The 24,156-nt window shown below is 38.6% G+C and overlaps 1 protein-coding gene and 1 long non-coding RNA gene across 2 annotated transcripts in view; both read left to right on the top strand.

Annotated features, from left to right (window-relative positions):
- Nucleotides 1-1,700: 1,700 nt before the first annotated feature.
- LOC124870700 lies at nucleotides 1,701-4,492 on the top strand. Its single transcript, XR_007038866.1, has 3 exons — nucleotides 1,701-1,880; nucleotides 2,295-2,463; nucleotides 4,080-4,492. It is a non-coding gene; the product is annotated as an uncharacterized LOC124870700 (long non-coding RNA).
- A 7,265-nt stretch (nucleotides 4,493-11,757) lies between these two features.
- Nucleotides 11,758-24,156, top strand: part of wnt9a (wingless-type MMTV integration site family, member 9A) — a 31,033-nt gene continuing 18,634 nt past the window's right edge. Inside the window, exon 1 of the mRNA XM_047367352.1 lies at nucleotides 11,758-11,894. Within this exon, the coding sequence (XP_047223308.1) occupies nucleotides 11,803-11,894 (92 nt within the window). The 5' untranslated portion in view covers nucleotides 11,758-11,802. The remainder of the gene's footprint in view (nucleotides 11,895-24,156) is intronic.

A 24,156-nucleotide genomic window follows, 5' to 3' on the forward strand; every position in this document is an offset into this window, starting at 1 on the left:
TCATTACACAGTTTTTAATTTTATTGTAATTAATTAATTATATAATTATGACTTATGCATTGGTCTAGCAGTAAACCAAGTAGTATTGCACTATAAAGTTGTCTGGATTGAAATCACACAATTTCCAGTATTTTGAGATTTGTGACCCATGCATATTTTTTTTCCTTTTATGGATTGTTAGTCATAGTCAGCACACTGTGGTGAACTTTGTACTATTTGATGCACTGTAACAGAATAACATCTGATTATTGGCTTTAATTGACTCCCCCTTGCTCCGAGGTTTATTTTCACTCTTCAACTGTTCTCTGATTTAAAAGGAGTTTTCATGTGAAAAAGAAAAAAACCCTGATAATGATTCACCTCTAAACCTGATGAGGCCCACAGATTTCCGGACCTCTCAAGTGGTGTGAGTTTGGATGTTACCGCCCTCTGGTGGGAAATACTACACATGGCAAAACAGTTATTTCATGGGTCCTAGTTTTACAAATTCTGCAATACTGAAATGTTTTTTCTTTTGCTAGCTTATGGTTCAGTAACTTGATGGATAGATTTAGATTTGTACATTTTCTTCAAGAAACCATATACATTTTCTTCTTTTAAAGCCTTAATGTCTTTTTTTAACATAGCAATAGTAATACAGTTAATTACATGTTATTACAGGTTAATTTAACCATAAAACATCCTTTATTTAGTGGGTTGACAAAAGTAAATAGATATTTCGACTCTACACAAACCTTAATCACTAGAACTGTGGGCAAAAATAGCTCTTTGGACTCCATAGGCAGATTACCGGCATCGAAACATCATGAGAATGTATGGCATAATACTTACATGCTTTGAATGATTTCATGATTTTATCCAAATCTTAATGGTATATATCTGAGTTAAATGTTTGACATATGTAGATTTAGGAAAATTTGCAACAAATACAATTTTGTGCAGCCACTTGATTTGTTTTTAGAGTTGTCATTAGAGTTGTTTTTGAAACACCATTCCACCCTGAACTCCTATCAGCAGAGAGTTGATGGGAAGATGGATGGAGAAAAATGACTGGTTTTTAATCTTGGTTTTCATTTTACAATCAGACATTACTTTGTGTAGGGCTGTCACATAAATTCTCAATGAAATACATTAAAGTTAGTGGTTTTCACAAGATAAAATGTGAAAAAAAATGTTGAAGGGCTATACTTTTGCAAATACTTTTGCAAGAAACCGTAAGTGAAAAAAACACCTACATATTTGAGGGATTTGGAGAGTAGTGGTGGGTGAAACTCAGGAAGTGAGAACGTGAACTGAGTGTGTTTTCTTCAATTTAAGCATCCGCAGAGGCCAACAAAATTGAATAAGAAAAATGTAGTGCCTGTAAAGTTGTGGACCTAACACTAAGTGGTTATTGTATATTCTAATGGGGCATAGGAAGTCAGGATTTTTGCCACTCTTAAAAAATTGTTGTCACAGAATTAACAAGTTTTAAAAATATATTCATTTTAAAAACAAACTGGCTTTCACACCTCACTCCCTTCCTGTCAGCTCACCTCAACTGAGAAAACAGGAGGACATGAAGTCTCCTCTGTGTGGCCGCATGACCTCACGGGGACACTGATGTCATTTAATGGTGACAGACCAATGTGTCCTGTCACTCCACTGCATCACCGCCCTCAGTCAGACGCCCTCTGTTTGACATAAAACAGTCATGATAACATCATCCGGTGCAAAAACATTGAACTATTCACATTTTCATTACTTCACTCGATTCTCCATGAATAATTTCCTGATGTACTAGGAAGTTGTTAATGCTCCTTTGTGCACCAGAATACTTTTAAGAGCTGGGAGAAAAATTCTAGGAAAAAAAATGAATTCACTGAACTGGGCCCTGCAAGGTATGTGTGTAAATGTGGCTGCACCACTAGATGTCAGCATTGTAGTAGAGCTATAGTCTGGCTTGTCATCAGTACTGAACTTCTAAATAACACCTTTATTACACTAAGTTAATTCTAATATATTTTTTAGCCACATAGGACAATCTTGTCTTTCAATTATATGAAGAAATTAATTAGAAATTATTAATTGTTAAATAACAACCCTCTGAATATCAGGTCAAAGTACACATCAAATCAAACCTGATCAGCGAAGTAATAATTTAATGATGTTTTGTATTATAGTTACTTAGTTCTAGAATAGATGAAGTGTGTGCATAGGCTGTTCTGATCTGATATCTCATGTGTTGTACTGAAGCTTCAGATTGCTGAGAAAATAAATAAACATCCCATTTGATGACAGTTTTGCTTCCATAGGCGGTGACGTGGGCTGTAAGATCACACCTGGAAACAACTCATCACTCCACCCCTCTGTAGCCTATAGGCATGGGAAATAAAGCAAAGGCTCTGCCTCTGCTTCCACTTTATCTGCAGGATGGGCATTACCGCAGGCGTCGACATCCCTATCTGGCTTGCTGGCCTCTTGGTAATACAGCTTGCAAAAGTTTTTAGATAAGGGTGAAAATCGTAGATGACCGTTTTAAATCTTGATTCCCTGGAAGAGTTTGACATCACGTTTGTTGGGTTTGACCACTAAAACAGTCATAGAGTACGTTATGTGCACAATCTTATATGATCTTAATTGTAAATCAGTAGATTTGTCAGTTAGAGATTGTCACAGCAAAGTGTAATGTTTGTCTGCAGAAAGCTGATTATAACCCATATCTATCAGTTTAGCAGACAAACAAAAAGCCACAAATCCGACCCAACAAACAGTTATCGACAAAAACAATGTAGGCTTGAGCTGGTTTCCAAATTACAATGAAAATATGTGCTGTGTGTGTTTTGAGGCAGAGTACACACATGTTTTTCTGCAAAAAATTCTTTCGAAGTACATCCCAGTGTTACAATTTAACCGTCGCTATGTTTCTTAATGGGGTAAAATTACTAAGATAATGCTTATGTCATAACTTCCTTTTCACACACAGTTGGTATTTGTAGCTAAATAGTTCAGTGTTCATCTTATCAGATTGGAAGATTTGCTGCCACTTGTTGTGCCTGTTGCTGATGGATTATTTGTCTGACTATGGGTCTGCATTCTGGGAAACTTTAATGACTAATTCTAGGGACTCTGAATCAATCCCCTTAAGATAAAAAAGGATTACATCCACTACTTTTTCTTAGTACACATATTAGCTTTTTCTTTCCTCAGTTGTGCATTTTGGAACAGACATTGTTCTCTTCCCGTCAGACCTTTTAACATTTTGCCACATTACAACTACAAACTTCAGTATATTTTCTTAGAATTTCATGAGAAAGGCTACACAAAATACTGAGTGATACATGGTGCTATGAATAAAAATATGTAAAGTGTTGTTCAGTTTTAATCAAATTTTTGAAAGAAATGGCATTCATCTTGCCACTTTTTCATGGAGTTGAGATTTGTGGAGTGAAGAACTGATAAGTATCCTGTCAACAAATTGTCTCACCTGTGCTGTGAAGCTCTGCAGCTCCTCCAGAGAGGCTTCTGCTCCTGCTGTTAATGCTCTACTTGTCTGGCCACTCACTTCAGGTGGACGACCACGTCTTGGTAGGTTTGCGGCTGGACCATACTCTTTCCTATTTCAGATGATGGATTGAACAGAGTTCAATGAGAGTTTTAAATTGTTGGATATTATTTTGTAACCTAACATGTCCACAACTTTATCTCTGACCTGTCTGGTGTGTTCCTAGGTCTTCATAATGTTGCTTGTTCACCGATGTTCTCTAACAAACGTCTGAGGTCTTTACAATTCGCAGTTATGTGCTACGTTTTGTGGGTCTATCACATAAAATCCTGATAAAGTACACTGAAGTTTATGGACATCTCCGGATGAAATGTAGAAACATATGCACCATCAATTCCTATGGCAGTTGTTTTCTCTCAAAAGGATTACCGGTATTTTAAAATGGGCTGATTATGTTTGTTTTGGTGCTTCGGTCACGTAACTCAACGTGATTGAGCTTCAGGACAGAGATACCGCCTTAATTACATGTAAAATGAAAGTGGAGTGTTATTACTTTGCTGCTTATTTCTCTTCTCTTCTTCTCCTGTTTCTGCAGTGACAGTCTCCTCTGGGTCATCCAAGGTTACAATCAGCAGAAAGGATGGCTGTGCAGGCTGCAGCTGCTCGGTCTGACCCTGTCTTGGTTCATTAACGCTGCGTAAGGCAGATCATACCACTCCATCAACAGCACCTGCTGGTCAGGACCGCGACCCATTCACTTTACATCTACCTGATGTTTCCCTGCACAGACCGCTGACAGTGCTGTTGAGACTGTGTTGTGTCACTGTGAATGCTCTCTCCAGTAAAACGCTGCGGATGAGCGGCCGTGTTTGTTCAAGGCCAAATAGAAAAGTGCGATTCTGCAAACAGCCCTCAGGCAGGGTGTTTCATAGGTTGCTCAGAAACCATGACAGAGTTATATCACGCAGCTGTGGTAGCACAATACCTAGTCCACTGTGGTTTTAGATTAATGTAATTGTTTACGAGAAAGTAAAATAAATGTGAGCTCATATGAGTAAAAGATAATGGCCGCAGAGTGCATTTATTTAAAAAACAAACTCCGAGACGCTTTTTAAAACTTAGTAGCTGTATAATGATGTATAAACTTGCAGTAAAAGGTACATTTAGATTTCTTCCAACTGTTACAGAGTGGCGGCCGCAGCTTAAATGTGTCTTCTGGCTTTTAATAACCAACAAGCCGCTACATGCTTCAATACAATTTGTGTCAACATTTTACGGGAAAATATGCATTTACAATGCAGCTCAGGATTAAGTTCAATTACCTTGCTTTGACAATATGTTCATGACCCTTGAACATTTTATGTTACAACTACAAACTGCCATATTTCATTTGGATTTTAGGTAATAAACAGATAAAGTTGTGTATAACTGTAAAGCAAAGGAAAAGAACATTTCTACAAGCAAAAATCTCAAACGTTTGATGTGCATTTGTATTCAGCACCCTATGGTTTGATTCACATTCAAATTGATAGAATGTGTTGACAGGTTGGTGCATTTAGTCATTTGGTCCACAAGTGTGACCTGTATAGAGAAGTGGCAAGAAGAAAGCTGCAAGAAGTCCTGCTTAACGTTTGCCACAAGCCATTGTTGAGGAGACAGAAGACATGGTAAATGGACTGAACCTAAAGAGCACTTTTCGGGACAAACAGATTACTTAAAGCACATTTACACTACAGTCATATTCACCCATCCTAACTTAGAATACACAGCTTGGTGTTAGGTACCTTGCCTAAGGGCATTAAAACATGTGGCAGGGGAGGAAGCTGGAATCAAACCCAATTGGAAGATGGCAACTCTTTACACTGAGCAATCACTGCCCCCCCAAGATAGTGCATTTAGATGAGACCAAAACGGAAGTTTTTGGCCAACATACAAAGCGCAAAGCGTAACACTGCTCTTCAAAGTGAACAAACCACCCCCAGGGTAAAAAATGGTGGTCTCAGCATCATACTGTGGGAATACATTTCTTCAGCAGGAACAGAGAAGCTGGTCAGATATGATGAGAAGATGGATGGAGCTAAATACAGGGCAATTCTGGAAAAAGGCCTGTGAAAGAGACTGTGGTGTAGGTTCACCCTCTTGCAGGAAAAACAAAAACTCCAAATATACAGCCAGAGCAACAACAGTATAGTTCAAAGGAAGTTTTGAGGTATTTTGCAAAGACCAATGGGCAAAAATGTCAGTCTCTCAATGTGCAAATCTGGTCAAAACATGCTCAAAATATTTAAATCTGTATTTGCAGAAAGAGGTGTTTCTGCAAAGTATTGACTTAGGTTGACCAAATTTAAAGCCAGATTTATATTTGAAAACAATGGAAAAGTATGTTTGATTTTGCTTTTTACTTCAAAATGATGTGCTACTTTGTGTTGGGAAATCCCTATAAAATACATTGAAGTTTGGGTTGTACCATAGAAAAATGTTAAAAAACTGCTCTGAATACTTTAACAAGACACTGTAGGTGGTACCAGAAATACTGTAAGTATAAGGCCAGATTTATATTATAAGTAATCATCTTGGAGAAACTCTAAAGGTGGAGATTTGTGGTACAGTTTCAGAAACAACAGCTTCAGTTCCTCTCCAGTTCCTCTTTTTCTTTCTTCAGCCTGTGAACCTCTGTGGATAGTGCGCCTCGACGCCTGAAACAGCAGAGCGGCGCAGACGCACTGTCAGCCTCCTAACCTAAGCCACAAATTATGTCTGGTACATGGAAAAGATCATATCGCCCTGTGCTGGAGTAGAGGTGGTGAGAATGAGGAGTTTGGTTGTAACTGGGTTTGGATGGATATGATTTACATTCCTCTCCAGGGAAGTGATATCAAGACAAGGTCAGATCAAGGCTAATACAGGAGAGCATGAGGAGACGAGCAGGAGACGGAATTTAATCTTTGCACTTTGCTTGTAAAAATGTTTTATCTACAACACAATACTTTAATTTTCTTGAAATCTACATGATGAATCAATTTGTACAAGATACACAGTGTCTTGCAATAATAATCTGCATCTTTTCAAATCGTTTTACTTGTCTAATCTGTAGAGACAAAGAGAATATTCAATGTATACTACAGTTGTGAAACTACATAGCCTGCGGTACAACTGAAATGTTTTGAATACATTTAAGGTGCTTGCCATTTCCAAGAAAATACCTCAAACCTTATGTTTGTCCTTTAGTCAAGTCAAGTTCAGTTGCTGGTGCATAGACTCTTTGCTCAGAACCTAGCTGCTATTGCGAAAATGCAATACTTGCAGGCGGATGAATTAATCTGAGGCAAGGATTTAAGTCACACTTGTAGCTGAAAGATAGCAGACTTCCCAACTCTCTTGATTATGGGTGTCTTTAACTAGTAGTTATGTCAACATCTGAACGGGGGGGGGGTCAGAGAAGCAGGAAGACAGAGGTAAGATCTCCGACAGCAGAGAGGGAAAACCCCTGACAACCTAAAGAGATTAGTTTCTATTACCTAGAAAATTTCTACCACATACAATACTTATGATCAACTCCTGTTCTTATAGCTATGCTCCCCCATCACCAGACGGCAACAAGCTCTGTTTTCTTGGTTGCCGGGTCTGAGAAGAGGGGGCGAGCATGTTTTAAGAAGGGAGTGGGAATCAATTATCCCACTCAAGAGACACGCAGGACCAGTGGGTATTGCTTGGGATTAGTGTCCATTCTTGTCATGTACTGACAAAGCCTCCCGCTGATCTCCTTAACACCAGGTGTTATTAAGAAGCACAACTCTTTCTGAGGGCCTGTGGGGCTTTTGAATAACTGCCCTTTGGGAATGACTGACAAGCTTATAATGCTGAAAAACACAACATTCCTTGGCTTTCATCTGCTCACCTATGTGGGTTTTTAAATGGATGCTGAGTATGAGCTGAACGTGCAAAATCATGCAGAAAGTATATTCATGAGATCTAGAAGCTTAGCTGTTGCAATTTAACTAATCTTCAGCATAACTATAGTCATCATCTAGTGTTGACCTGAGTCAAGGCAATGCAATGAAATGGTAACCTGTCAGAAAATTCAGATATTTAAAGATTTAACTGATTATTGAATGTCAGTCAGTCAGTCATTTTCTACCGCTTATTCCATAGTGGGTCGTGGGGGAGCTGGTGCCTATCTCCAGCAGTCTATGGGCGAGAGGCAGGGTACACCCTGGACAGATCGCCAGTCCATCACAGGGCAACACACAAACAACCATGCACACACTCATTCATACACCTATGGTCAATTTAGAGAGACCAATTAACCTAACAGGCATGTCTTTGGACTGTGGGAGGAAGCCGGAGTACCCGGTGAGAACCCACACATGCACGGGGAGAACATGCAAACTCCATGCAGAAAGACCCCTGGCCGGGAATTGAACCCAGGACCTTCTTGCTGCAAGGCAACAGTGCTACCAACTGCGGCACCGTGCAGCCCATTGATTATTGAATGTTTTCAATAAAGAAAATAAACGCATTTAAGAAAATTTAAACTTTGCCTGGTTATCTATATCTTTGTATCAAAGGTGATACGCTGGGTTTTTTAAATGTAATCATTATAACCAAGGAGATAACAAATGATTCCCATGCATTTTACATTTTTATAAAGAATTAAAAAAATATTTTTAGCAACATATTTACTCAATACAGCAGGTTTGCAAAGAAAGGTATGTTACTTTAATAGTTATTTTAATAGAAAACATTTAGCGTTATAGTGTTGTGGGGAATGTTAAAACATTTTGAAATAATGAATTATGGTAGGATGTTAGTAAATTAGGTTTTTTATGTCAATTGTTAAAAATCAATTAAAAACTGTTTTATTTGTGAAAATGGATATTTGAGAATTAAGATTCTGCTTGTTGCAATATCAAAAGCCGAATTGCCGAGGAAAGGTAAAAAATAAAGATTTAATATAATGTTTATGGTTGTAAAAAAGGCAGTCAAAGACCAACATTGATGATTCTGTGATTGTTATCAAGTATTTACTATTTAAACCATAATCAGATATCAATAATGAGCTCATACTAAACTCAAATTAAAAGTAAAAGCTGTAGAGAGGTTAATCAATGTGACCATCAGACAGTGAAGGGGCTGGCTATGGTTGAAGATTAGAAGCAAATCATCTAAATCTTGAATTCTGAATTGAACATTCACCAAGTGTAGCTGAGAAAACTTGGACTTTAACCAAGTTCAGATACCTCTCTGACTTTACATGCCAAAAATCAAGGTGTGTGCAGACACAAATGATGTCAACAATAGCCAGGCCTCTGAAAGGTGTTTACACGGGACTCATGAAGGGCTATCTTAGACGAAATGCCTCCTCACCAAGCTATCTGGTGGATCGATTGTTGAAATATGTAAATGTACCTGTCATGTTTATAATTTAATTCCTGATAAAACACCATCTTAACATATTAAGTTTCTCAGTTTAATTAAAAACTATTGCAAGTTTACCAATAGAACATGCATATTAAAGCATATTGACTGTGACAATAAATGCAGGTTTTGGTAGTCTCTAATTCTGTAATCAAATGCATACGATGAGTAAATATTTTTCAGGAGCTGACTTGCTAAAGAATTCAGAATATTTGCCTTGACAACTGACAGTTGGCCAATAGGTTGCTCAATGGGCCACATTTGCAAAGTGATTAAAGGTTTTCATCTTGATTTCTTCAGATTCCTTGAAAAACTGCCTGCAGTTATATTGGAGAAAATTCACCTTGCTGTGAACTGGCAATGAATTCAGTGTGAAACCTCTAGTGCACCCTAAAGGCACAATCTCTCTACCTTGTTTCTAAATGTACATATTAGAAAGGCCTTTCTGCAACTATTTTTTTGAGAAGCAAAATCAATGTATTGACAACAATGGGGCATATAGTCCTTTGCAAAATTATTGAATTTTTCACATTTTGTCACATTACCACCAAAGATATGTAACAGACCATGGGCGATGTGTGGAAATGAATCTCAGTATAAATACAGCTGTTCTGTAAAGGCCTGATAACAGAATCATGATGACCAAAGAACACAACAGACAGGCCAGGGACAAAGTTGAGAAGGAGTATAAAAAATGCTCCTGTCATAAAACGGCAGTTGAACAGGTTTGAACCAATACTCATATCTAAGAATGGCCCAGTCAAAGTCCAGACCTAAAACATTTTGAGGCCATGTGGCAAGGCTTGAAGAATTTGTGTTCAAAGAGCTATGGTGCAAAGAAGAAAGAGCATAAATTGCATTATCTAGATGTGCTAAACTAGTAGTTTCCCCATTTCATATTTTGACTTTAGTACTTGGTTTTCATTTATCGTTAGTTCTGCATATATGTTTTAGCCCAAAGAAATCATTTGAGCTTCATTTTATCAATAAAAACTCTAATTTAGTTTGATCTTTTTTGAATTGTCAAATGTATACTAATGTGTCAAACAGGTAAAGATACAGGGGTTGGACAATGAAACTGAAACACCTGTCAGTTTTGTGTGGGAGGTTTCATGGCTAAATTGGACCAGCCTGGTAGCCAGTCTTCACTGATTGCACATTGCACCAGTAAGAGCAGAGTGTGAAGGTTCAAATAGCAGGTTAAGAGCAGAGTTTTTCTCAAAATATTGAAATGCACACATCCTTATGGGTGACATACCAGAGTTCAAAAGTGGACAAATTGTTGGTGCACATCTTGCTGGCGCATCTGTGACCAAGACAGCAAGTCTTTGTGATGTATCAAGAGCCACGGTATCCAGGGTAATGTCAGCATACCACCAAGAAGGACGAACCACATCCAACAGGATTAACTGTGGACGCAAGAGGAAGCTGTCTGAAAGGGATGTTCGCGTGCTAACCCGGATTGTATCCAAAAAACATAAAACCACGGCTGCCCAAATCACGGCAGAATTAAATGTGCACCTCAACTCTCCTGTTTCCACCAGAACTGTCCGTCGGGAGCTCCACAGGGTCAATATACACGGCCGGGCTGCTATAGTCAAACCTTTGGTCACTCATGCCAATGCCAAACGTTGGTTTCAATGGTGCAAGGAGGGCAAATCTTGGGCTGTGGACAATGTGAAACATGTATTGTTCTCTGATGAGTCCACCTTTACTGTTTTCCCCACATCCGGGAGAGTTACGGTGTGGAGAAGCCCCAAAGAAGCGTACCACCAAGACTGTTGCATGCCCAGAGTGAAGCATGGGGGTGGATCAGTAATGGTTTGGGCTGCCATATCATGGCATTCTCTTGGCCCAATACTTGTGCTAGATGGGCACTTCACTGTCAAGGACTACCGAACCATTCTTGAGGACCATGTGCATCCAATGGTTCAAACATTGTATCCTGAAGGTGGTGCCCTGTATCAGGATGACAATGCACCAATACACACAGCAAGACTGGTGAAAGATTGGTTTGATGAACATGAAAGTGAAGTTGAACATCTACCATGTCCTGCACAGTCACCAGATCTAAATATTATTGAGCCACTTTGGGGTGTTTTGGAGGAGCGAGTCAGGAAACGTTTTCCTCCACCAGTATCACGTAGTGACCTGGCCACTATCCTGCAAGAAGAATGGCTTAAAATCCCTCTGACCACTGTGCAGGACTTGTATATGTCATTCCCAAGACGAATTGACGCTGTATTGGCCGCAAAAGGAGGCCCTACACCATACTAATAAATGATTGTGGTCTAAAACCAGGTGTTTCAGTTTCATTGTCCAACCCCTGTAGATCTATCTCTATCTGAGTCGGATGGCTTTGAGCAGGGCTGACTACAATTTCAGCAGATGTAAAGTTTTAAATACATAGTTCATTTTGATCTACATGAAGAAAAACAATGCCAAACAAAAGCTACAATAGTTTTCTATGTATCTGGCAAAAAAAAAAAAAAACTGTTTACTACATGCTATAACAGCGTTTTGAGGATTTGCACCATTCTGGAAACAAACCGGGATTGTCTAAGTGCTTTTTTTTATATATACAGAGTTCAACTGAGACTGACCTAGGTCAACAAACACTGAACTGTGCTGAGTTTAAAACCCCCACAGAGAGGAAGCTGTCGCACCAATCATAAATGAAGTCAAACTGAAAGATGAATAATCTCTGAAACCTGAGAGGGAATTGTGAATCAGGGCAGTAGGTATTACTATGCCTCTCCTCTCTCTCTCTCTCTCTCTCTCTGTTCATGGGAGGAGCGCAGCGCAGCTCCTCTCTGTATAAGAAGTGTTGAGCTTACTCCAAGGGATTTTACACAGCTACTCAGGAGAAACGAAATGATCTGCCCTGGAGCCGCAGCAAAATGCTGGATGGACACCTACTCCTGGGATGGTTATCGTTCACAGTTATAGTGCATCTTCTCAGCTTGCTTGGGCCTACCACAGCTTACTTCGGGTAAGAAATAACACACACGTGCACACAGTAGTAAGTGTAGTGGGCTAGGATGCTGCTTTCATTGATTTAATTGGTTCTTGAATGACAAAGCAGGTAACATTCTTTTCCTTTTGAGAACAAAGGTTTGCTCCGTTTAGAAATTGCACTGCATAAATGAAAGTGATTTATTGTGATTGCAGTAGTAGGATCGGGTCAGAGAGGTGTCACTTTGAGGCCTCCCAGCTGGTGTCTGCCGCAGGTTGTCTGCAGTTTCAGGGAGTAGAGGGCAACTATCAGCGCAGCCTCGGAGTAATGTTGGCTGAGGATATAGTTCACCCACATTCTTTCAATCGACAATTAAGCCGGCGCACACTGTAAGGTTACCCTCTGAGAGTCAGTTGAATGGCAGGTAACGGTGGGATGATTATTTTGCTGAAGCGTTTGAAAAATCAGATCCTGAGTCGACTTTGAAAAGCAGCCACACGGAGCGGAGCAAAAGGTGAGTTGTGAGCGCCTCAGACCTAACAGCTGGTAACAATAAAGCAACATGACTGACTGAACTGAACTGGTGGCCGAAGAGTCTGCTCAGCTTGCACATAACATTTCCCCCATCCAGCATAAACATCGCACAGCTATGGCAGGTTTTTTTTTGTTGCTTTTTTTTCCTCTGCTGGTCAGATTTAAACAACACTCAGAACATGTAGGGAATTACATTTGCAATTTTGAACCTTTCATGAGTCATGTCATACGTAAAATAATGATAGAAAAGTGGAAATGAAGGGGATTTGTCTCAGTGAGTGCCTTGCATTTTAGGTGTATCTCCCATGACTTTAAGTTAATTATACGACTAATGCTTCTTTTTTGCAATTTCTGTTTTTCAATGTTTACACCCAAACAGAGCCAACCCAAGGTTTTATAGGGCCCTGGGCAGAAAGTGATTTGGGGGCCACTTCCAGATATGCCCATCGACCACCAGCGCTAGCTACATGTTGCTTGTTCATCACCTTACTTTCATTTCATACCTGAAAACATGCAATCATTTCATAACCATGTACTTTGCTCATCAGTTAGTTTTTTTGTGTTTTTTTAAAATTATAAATTAAGTATTTTTATGAATAATCAGACAAATGGGTATGAAATTGCTAACATCTCAGGGTTGTTCCATATGATTGTGCTTTATTTTCTAAATATTTGTTTTAAACCACATTTTCATTTATTTTTGTTTTGATCTGATTAAATACAATATTAACACCCCCAAACTAACCAAAATAGGTCTAAGCAACCTTACTTAGGTAAAAACTATTATTTAGCATTTTCTTACTGAGACTATGAAAAATAAAATTTATATCGTTGATTAGGAACAAATTGGGTACAAATTCATGCATAGTCAGTATGAAACATCCTACAGCAGACAGGTCCATTCAGTACTCAAGAAACTGGCGTATAAAATGCCCAAAATTACAAAGGTTTAAAATAGTGAAGAGACAAAATGACTAGCGCATCCACAAAGCACTTCAGCACCACTAAAATCACTAATGGTTTTGAGAGGAGAATATTGAAAACAAATTGTTTTATTAACCAACATTCAATTTCTTAAATTGACAGTAAGACAAATGCGTTTTGCACATGAAAAGGGTAGTGTTTTTTTTAACTATTACTATGTACTTACAGATATTTATTCTAGGTAGCTTATAAACATAATACATTTAAATTACTTTAATGAACCAATACAACTTATTACTAAACTGCAACAAACTGATTTAAAATGTTTGTACAAAAGAATCAGGCACATACCTCCATCTAAATGTTTTTAAACCTAAAACCTGTCCAGATACTCTTCTTCTTGCCATATTTGTTGCTAGTAGTGAATCTAGTGCAATCAGTGTGTGTCCTCTATAGGCAGATATAAAAAAATGAAACAACAATGAGTTTTTCTTTTTCCTTTTTATGACAATGTGTTTAATTTTCAACAGTCAGCAGACCTTGTTACAATGTATAGTTAAATACTAATAGTGTGCCATTATTTGGAGTGAACTCTATGAATAAAACGACCTCAGAATCAGAATCCCTTTATTGTCATTGTACAAAAAAGCACAACGAAACTTAAAAATAGCAGCTCTCGAAGACAGTGCAAGAGAAAAACAGTGCAGTTCAAACAAGTATTATATAGAGTTGTTTACACATACCTATAGACACATGCATACACGCACACACACAACACACGCACATACACACTCACACACACACCCATATATATATATATATATATATATATATATATATATATATATATAAGCAAGAGGAAAATGAAAGATAATTGTTTAGATTTTGGATGAATTTGCGGTGTTAAGGGCAAGAACAACTTTTGGGTAGAAGCTGTTTTTCAGTCTGTTTGTTCTTGTCTTTATTGCCCTGAAACGCCTCCCTGAAGGTAAGAGTTCAACGAGGTGGTGACCAGGGTGTGAGGGGTCCCTGCTGAGGCTGTGGGCTCTCTGGAGGCAGTGGACATTGTAGAATCCCTCCAGAGATGGAAGAGGGCAGCCAATCACTCTTTGGGCAGGGTTTATGACCCTTTGGAGCTACTTTCTCTCTGCCGCAGTGCAGCTGGGGAACCACAGCAGCGGTAGAAGGTCATCAAGAGCTCACATCTCTGGTTGTTTTTTCTGAGAATCTTCAGGACGTAGAGTCTCTGCTGTGCCTTCTTCAAGATCGAGGTGGAGTTTGCAGTCCATTTCAGGTCTTCATTGATGTAATTGTCCAGTAACCCGAAGCCTCCCACCAGCTGCACCCTTTCCACGTTTATGGTGTTGGACTGAATGTCCAGTTTATACCTCCTAAAGTCAATAATCAGGTCCTTTGACTTAGAGGTGTTCAAGATGAGGTTATTGGTGGTGCACCAGGCAGTCACTCCACCTCTATTCTGTAAGCACTCTCATCTCCTCTGGATATGATCCCCACCCCCTTTGTATCATCTGCAAACTTTATGATGGTGTTGTTTGGGTGGGTGGGGATATAGTCGTGGGTATAGAGGGTGTAGAGTAGGGGGCTTAGCACACAGCCCTGTGGAGAGCTAGTGCTGGTGCTCAGTGCTAAAGACAGGTGGGATCGTACTCTTACCCTCTGGGAACGACCTGTCAGAAAGTCCATAATCCAACAGCAGATTTTGTGGGAGGGACCCAGGTCCCCCAGCTTGTTCACCAATCTGCTTGGGATGATAGTATTGAAAGCCAAGTTGAAGTCCAAGAAAAGCAGCCGTGCATAGCTCCCTCGCTGTTCCATGCTAAGAAGGCAGCGATGTCACAGTTTCACACTGTCATACCACTGTGATTGGCATGAGAGCATAAAGAAACCCCCGAGCAGAAAGGAGAGACCTGAGCGAGCAGGTTTGCATCACACATGGGAAAAGTCTAAGCAAGAGGAGAAGAATGCAAACAGGAGGGGAGAATACTTGTAGAAGAGGTGGTCAATCTCAGTGTAGAAACAAAGGTTTTTAAGTGAGGGCAGAGTATATTTCCAAGCAAGCAAGAATTTTTTGAAGTGTGTGGACAGAAAATGTAGAGAGAGCAGTGCAATACCCTATAATAAAATGGTATGTTCTAAAAAAAAAAAGAAACAGATATATACCCCCTAGTTACAGCTGTAAATAAGATGCATTGTATATTATTTAGTTGGCAGTAGCCTCAATATACACTCATTAGAAACAATGTTTCCTTGCATTTTTACAACTAGTACATTCCATAATTATATATATATATATATATATATATATATATATATATATATTTTTTTTTTTTTTTTTTTTTTTTTTTTTGCACTAGCTGCCCAGAGGTATTAGGCAATCAATGAACTTTGGTGAATCTTCAGGGGAGCACAAGAAATGTCCACCTAAAGGCCTATAAAACTCAATTGTGAGAAATTGTTTACTAACTGAACTGCAGTCTTGTCTTCCCACAAATAATTTTGCAGAAGGGGAAAACTACTTTTTTGAGTATTCGAAATTTTTGACTTTGCGCAAGTGAAATATTGGCACCTAACCTGTAATGCTAGTTGCTGTACACACTTTCAAGTTGTAAACATTACAAAAAAGTCTCCATGATGGTAATAATTTCTTAGGAAAAGTATGTCTGTAATGCACATGCTTCCATCAATGGCTTTCTCTGCCTCTGACTTGATGTTAAGATTTAGTTTACGTCTATATTACATTAGAAGGACAATGTAACTCTCTTTTCTGGTACCGACTCCCTTTCTGTTGCTGTTGTTGCCCTTGGCAGATGATGTGTTAGAGCTGATAAAGCTGCACCAGCCTTAATGGTCATAATGATAATGCATTTTGACTTATTTAATTACCGCTCATTTTCAGCTCTATTAGCCTGCTCTCTGTCATGCGGAGAGACATGTGGTATTATCATACTTTAGATTTATTATTTTGCAGCCCAGACAGAGGAGGACATGAATGAGTAGTGTCGGTGAAGGATTTAGCCCTGCAGCTGAATAACATGAAGTGTACCGAAACTGCCTCCACAGGTGATTCAGAAACAAAGTGGGACTGCCCAGTGGCCAGGTTCTCAGAAACCTGACACCTGCGATGCTGTGGCCTTAACTTGGGAGGACGCATACAAACACAAACCTGTTCAAATAAATATTCCATGAGCGTGAGTCTTCCTAGGGCCTCCTGGGTACTGATTTACTGAAAATAGTCAATGTTGCATACTCAATTTCCAGAGTGCGGTGGAGCGTAAGTGTAACATAAACACAATCTCTCCTACCCATAGTGCGCTCACCCGAGGGCGGGGTGGGATTCCTGGCGTAGTCGAGCAGCCGCATAAATTGTCATCCTTTGCCACAAGAATGTGAACCCATTTTTTGTTCCCTCAGCCTGTTGTGGCAGGTGCCGATATGCTGCTCAGTTATCATTAAAGTTCAAAATCGAAAAGTTAAAGAAACTCCTCCAGCTAAAAAGTGTATCACATTGATGAGCTATTTTGTTAAGTGTCAGACCTGAGATTGCTCCGTGAGGTACCTCTGGTGGTTTAAATCTGAGTGTTTGTATAAGGCATGTAATTCTGTGGTCTTGTTAACTCAGCCGAATGTGGGTCCTCAAACTGAGTCAAGAATTCTTTCCTGTTTTTTTGTGTTTAATTTAGTTCGTCATGTGCGACATAGACAGGAAGCCTGCCCACAGTCATGCAACTAGAATCTAGCAATTACAGATACCCCAGCATCCAGAAAGATGCAAATATGGCAACTGATGTTCAACTGCTGCCATATCTTTTATCAGTTTGTTTTCCAAGCTGCATTGTTTACGACAGGATTTTTGTTTTCAGCACTCTGTTAGGAAAGGCAGTAGGCCAAAAAGCGAGAAAGAAATGGCACATAAACAGCATAACAAATGGGTTGAGTGACAATTTATTCAGCAATATGTTTTTTCTACAGTGGTTTGCAAAGTGATTTATATCCCTTGAACCTTTCCACATTTTGATCAGATTATATCAACCTATCAACACTGACCAGTGCTGCCATCGCTATGTGTCAAGTGAGGTTGATGTATTCAGGGGGATGTGCAATTTTAGTTTTTCACTACACATAATATTTTGCAACTAGACCCAAAAGTTAAATTTATTTTCTTGTCTGACCAGACTAGAGCTCCTTCTTCCACATGTTGCTTTGCACCCAAATGGGACTTATTTCCTTTGACAATAGCTTTTTTTTCCCTGGAACTCTTCCACAAAGACTACATTTCTAGAGTGCAAGATTAATAGTTCTAGTTCTTCTCAGCAGATTCTTCCACCGGAGCTGTGAATGTCCGCAGCTCCTCCAGAGTTACCATGGGAATCTTGGTTATTTTTTTAATTCAGGCCAGGGAAGGGCCTGTGTCAAACCCCCAGTCGGCCGTGGCAGATGGCCGCTCACACTGAGCCTGGTTCTGCTGGAGGTTTCTTCCTGTTAAAAGGGAATTTTTCCTCTCCACTGTCGCTACATGCATGCTCAGTATGAGGGATTGCTGCAAAGTCAACGCCAGTGACTGTCCACTGTCTCTACATGCTCATCCAGGAGGAGTGATTGCTGCAAGTCACTGACTGGATGCAATCTGCTGGGTTTCCTTAGATAGAAAAACTTTTTACCACTTTGAATAATTAACTAAATCTGACTGCACTGTTCGATAGTTAGGATTAATTGGAATGTATGTACCTGACTTGAAATCTGTATGATTTGATTGAACTGACTCTGTGAAGTGACTTGAGACGACATGTGTTGTGAATTGGCACTATATAAATAAAACTGAACTGAATTGAATTAAACATTAGATGGACAGTAATCTCTTGGCAGGTTTGCATTTGGCCATGCTATTTTGATCTCAGATGATGACTTAAACATTACCCACAACTTAGGATATTGTTATATAACCCTGCTTTAAACTTTTTTCTTAACTTTATCGCTGATCTGTCTGCTGTGTCCCTTGGTCTTTATCATTGAGTTTGTTCACAATGGCATGTAAGGAACGTTTGAGGCCTTCACAGAACAGTTCGATTTATACTGAGATTAACTCATACTTAAGTGGATGTGATTTAGCAATTACTGTAGCTGTTCTCAGAAGGTCATTGGCCTTTTCAGATTTTTTTATTTTGCAAAACGATTTTGAAAACCATCACTATTTTAGTTGGTCTGTCACATACAATCTAAATAGAATACATGTAAGTTTGTGGCTATAATTTGTTAAAATGTAAAAAAGTTCAAGGGACATTCTTTTGCAAAGCACTGTACAATCTGCTTTCCATAGTGTTTCTACCTTGTGGCATATTGAAAGCTTTACTTCTTTGGCGTGGCTCAGAATGTTAGAATTACTTTTAAAGTGTCTCCTCATAACTGCTTACTTTTTTTCCCTTCTGTTGTCTGGTTTGCCTGCCTCATGTGCATGCTTGCATCCCTGCTGTGGATTGTGGGGAGCTCCTGGGTGATTACCGCTTATTAGAAACAGCAGAGCTGGTGTGGGCCCAGGCTGGCATTGCCTGGCAGAGCGCGGTGGCAGGCGTCTCATTACTGAGCCATAAGAAGTGATTAGCTCTGATGTGCAGCAAGGGCGGGGAGCACCGTTGATAGAGGGATTTCCCAACTTCTTAAGATATCCCGTGGCTACAGCCACACCTCTAAGGGTATCACTTTAGCGAGAGCCAAGTCAATAGGATTCTCTTCACACCCATGCTGTGACAGTGAAAGTGAGATCATGGAAACCTCTGAGCTTAGATAAGTGATCACATGCCTTCTTGCAAAGAAAACAAAGCTCCTTCATTTATTTCTGTTTTAAAACATCCGATTTAAGCCACAGAATAATTTCTTTTGAATCCTTTTGCTCATTCATGTGGAAAAGCCTGCTATACCCATGATATTTTTAGTATGCAGGATGATCCACTGAGGAACACTGGAGAAGAAATTAACATGGCTGAGTGTAATCTGGTTCGTACAAGCATTGTTCTTATTAAAACAGAGACAATTCCCACACCTGTATTACAAATGTTTCAGTAGTTTGTGTAGTGGTCTCTAAAGGGACTTGCAGTGTAAAATAACATGGTTGTACAGGATATTTTTGAAGATTACATGGTTTGGCCAGGGTTTGAAATCGTGTTTGGCATGCTCACATCCTACAGCTCCAATGACATCAGAAAGCAGAAGCGACCACAGCTACAATATATATTTGATTATGAAAGGATGGCTGTTCCAGTCTGTTTACAAAAGCAGTTGATAGTTAGAAGATAAGTGAATTGTTCATAAAACAAAACAAAACAAAAAAAAAACAAAAAAAAAAAACAGATCACCTTTACAGCTGGAAAACTAATGGACACCCAGGATGCACTTAGTGGTGAGACATTGATTAAATGATGCTCGTTAGGGTGGCCACTATGTCTGGTGTTTTCCATCATCTGACCAAAGGTGGGGTTTTTCTTAGTCTTTTCATTCACGGTCTGCGGTAATTGAATGCATATGTAACATGCATCGAGGTTAATTGACCACGACCACAAAAAGTTGAGTTCAGAATGCTCTATCCTAGGTTTTTATGTGCACAGAATTGGCCAAGGACTGAACCTAGTTGAACCATTTTATAAACTTTCTGCATTAAGGTTAAATGATTAAGAAAACCCAAATAATATTTAGAGAATATATCTTAAGAGGTTTTTGATTATTTTCACATTTTCTCATCAGTCATTATTTATTCAACATGTTATAGGTGCCAGAGCTGTTCTAGTATTTGTTCAAGACAAATGTAATATCCTTCGTAGTCTTTACATGAGTAGATGTGGAATAGTAATTAACATTGTCTTCACCATAAAAGTGAAACACTGTGCATGGATTGCTCTTTGAGGTTATGAACTGTATGCATAGAGAAAACAATAGTGGACCAAGAATTGAATCTTATGGAACCCCTTTATAAGTTTCATAAATATCATTGTAATTTATTTGATTGACAACACCAAATAAATCTCTCTAAGCAAAGTTAAAAGAAGTTTGGATATGTTTCACATTTTCTCATCAGTTGTTTCCAGAACTGATGAGAAATTACATTTTAGTTAATCTTAAGAAAAAATACAAATGTAAATATGAAATGGAGGTTAAAGTGGTATGAAAGATGATCTGAATCACTGTTTCATGGATGTCTAAAGTCTATATTGCTTTTTAAGTATTGGATATATTTCGACCAAGGTGAATGTGTTTTAAACTTAGTTGACACTGACTTGGCTCTTGATTTTATTCTTTTTTTTAACTCGGTGACCAGCAAGGGGCCTTGGTTCTGTGGTTGCATAACAAGCCCAAATTATTCACTCTTCCCCACCATGCTTGACAATTGGTTTATGGTGTTTCTCTTGATAGTGTGTGTTAATGTGTTTGCTAATATAGCATAATGGCTCCTCTTTAGAATCCTCTTAAGAGACTTCAGTTTTTTTCTTTGTATTTATTTTGGTACTATGTCCAATTCAGAGATACAAGTTTCATGGTTTAAAACCTTCCACAGAAAACATACTTCTTTTTCATGGCACTGCCATGAACCTACCACTTAATTTTATAAGCAGTATTCAGTCCAAAAATAGTTTGTGTGTGTGTTATGTTCTTTAGCAGTGTATATTATGATTCTTAACTTGCAATTTCACTTATCTTAGTCAGCTAATTGCTGATACCACACAATACACTTTAATTTAACAGCTGAACGCCTCAAAAAATAAAATGACTTTGCCACAAATGACCTAATTTTCAGATCAAGTTAGGAAAAAACTGTGGAAAAATCTTTTTAATTTTTAAAAACAAATTACAACAGTAGAGTTAAGAGAGGATGTTTAAAGACCCTTAATGAGTGGTTACACCTGGACAATACAAAACTGGAAATAAATGGAAAGTGGAAATACAAGCAGAAGAAGACATGAAAGTGCAATGACAGAAAACTCAGAAAAATCTGCCTTGAAAATTATAAATTCAAAGCAAAAAGAGGTGAATGACAAATGGACAGAAATATCAGTGGATGTTTATGGCTGAACTGTTAGAAATTCAACTTTGGGAATTACTTACAGAAAAGCCAGACTAGAACCGTCATTACTACTTAACGTTCTATTAATTCAAATTGCTTTGCGAGCATCAAAGGTAGATTTTAACTCATTATTTTCACATTTGGCTTTACTTTTAATTTACTAAACAATGCCACTTTCTCATTGGAAGATGTGTTTGTAAGGGCCAGGGGACTTTGATTTTTTGTTTCTTTGAAACTTTAGAAGTAACAGAGGATGTACGTTTTGTTAATCAATGTTAGATTATTGAAGTTTATTACACCTTCTGGTTAAAATAAATGTTTTAATGATATTACTTTTATTTATACTTAGAAATTCATTTGTAAACCATTTCAGTCTTTGTTTAGAAATACCAATATATATTAGATGCTAAGTTAAAATCCAGTATTCCACAGAACATACTAGAAAATCAACGTAGAAAGACAGCACTTCAAGCACATGGTAGTCAAATCGAAAGAGTCTAGGGTCCTTTCTTGATTTATTACAATAATTCTGAAGAAGAAAGAGGAAAAAAAAAAGACATTTCTAATCTTAGTATTGTTCTTACCAAATATTTGCAATCTGGGCTCATGTCAGAGCCACGTTTGTGTGCCTGAATGTGTTTGGGGTGATGGTGCGCTGGTACAGGGCTGCTCTGTGCCATGGCGTGGGCTAGATCAAAAGAGTCATGCGGACACTGCTGCTCACCGAATCTGTGCCAGTCACACAATGACTGCAACTGAGCTGCTGACCTTAGCCGCCTTGAGTTCTCACATTGCAGTTAAACCTCTTATCATGTTGCATGTGCCCACTCCCATTCCCAAACTCAACTTCTGTTGTCCAACTACTGAACCACGAGTGTTCACATTCATGAGTTTAGATTTCAAAATTTGTGCTTTTGTTGATTTTTCTAAAGAAACAAGAAAAGACTTGCACAATTTCTTACAACCAACAAGCTTTAATGTATTTTACTGGGATTTTATGTGACAGACCAATGCAAAGTATTGCATAACAGTGGAGTGGCAGTGGCATAAGGATACATGGTTTTCAAAATTTTGTTGTAAATAAAAATTCAAAAAGGTTTAGATGCATATGTGGATAGCCAACTTTGCTCTAATACCCCTAAATAAAATCCAGTGCATTCAGTTATTTCCAAAAGTTATCTTATTGTTGAATGAAGTCTATGTTTGTTCAACTTACTATTAGTATAAATCCAGCTGTTCTGTTAAGACATCAGAGGTTGCTTAGAGAATATTTGTGAACAAACAGCATTAAGACAATGTAGACCAAGGAAAACATTAGACAAGTCAAGGATAAAGTTCTGGAGCAGTTTAAAGCAGGGTAAGCTTTTAATTTCATCTCAATGATGGAAAGAATATGGCATAACTGCAACCCTTGCAAGACATGGTCATCCACCTGAACTGACAAACTGGGCAAGGAAAACATTAATCAGAGAGCAGGCAAGGGGCCCATAGTAGCTCTGGAGGAGCTGCAGAGATCCCCAGTTGAGGTGAGAGAATCTGTCGACAGAGCAACTATTAGTTATGCACTCCAGAAAAATGGCTGAGCTTAATGAGTGAAAATAAGAAACCTGTTGAAAGAAAACTTTAAGAAGTCCCATTTGCAATTTTCATCAAGCCATCTAAGCAACAAAGCAATCATGTGAAAGAAGGTTCCCTAGTCAGATTAGCCCAACATGTAACCTTTTGGCCAACATGCAAAGCATTTGTGTGGATTAACACTGACACTGTGCATCTCCATGAACACATCAACTGATGATTAAAAAACGAAGCTGGCCAGAGTTGATGGGATAATGGGTGGTGTTAAAAATAGAGTGCAACCCTTGAAGAAAGCTGTTAGAGGCTGCAAAAAACGTAGACTGGGGCAGAAGTTCACATTTCAGCAGGACAGTGACCTTAAACATACAGCCAGATCTACAAAGGGATAGTTTAGATCAACACATGTTCATGTGTTAGCATAACACAGTCAAAGTCCAGACCTAAATCCAATGGAAAATCTATGGCAAGACTTGACAATTAATGTATACAGATAATCCCCATCCAGTCAATTTTATATACTGTTTAAACTATACTTAAACTCTATATAATCAGCAAACGTTTAGTCTCTATATGTCCAAAGCTACTTAAAACATACCTCAAAAGATGCTTCAATGAAGTACTAACCAAGAGGGACTGAATAAAGATGCAAATCACACTTTTCAGATTTTTATTATTAAAAGCATTGGGAAACTATGTGTCCTTTTCTTTCTATTTAATAAATATGTGCTAATTTGTGTTGATATATCACACAGAATCCCCAAAAAATAAATTTTAAGTTTGCAGTTTGTGTGCCATAGTATAAAGGGCTTTAAAAACCTTTGCAAGGCGCTGTTAGTAATGAAGAATATCAAGAGAAGACAGCTCGTGAACTCAACCCCATCAGTCAGTTTGTGGGTGTATTCCCACAGGCTTTTTTGTAAATGTCCAGACAGGACACCAGATGACATAACTTTAGGTCACATCCTGTTAAGTCATAGAAGATAATCAACTTTCCCTCAAACATTGTGGAAAACCAGCACTTCTAGATATTTCATGGCATTTTCACTGCACTGAAGGATTCATTACTCAACTAATAACAACTTCATAATTCCAATAGCTGCATTACTTGGTTTTGAAAATCTTTTATTCATATCACGGCAGTGTGCCACCCCCTGCTTGTTAGGTCTCATTACAATATCCATTGCTCTCAGCCAGGGA

The sequence above is a fragment of the Girardinichthys multiradiatus genome, chromosome 6 (assembly GCF_021462225.1).
Source record: "Girardinichthys multiradiatus isolate DD_20200921_A chromosome 6, DD_fGirMul_XY1, whole genome shotgun sequence".
NCBI classification, from domain to species: Eukaryota; Metazoa; Chordata; class Actinopteri; order Cyprinodontiformes; family Goodeidae; genus Girardinichthys; species Girardinichthys multiradiatus.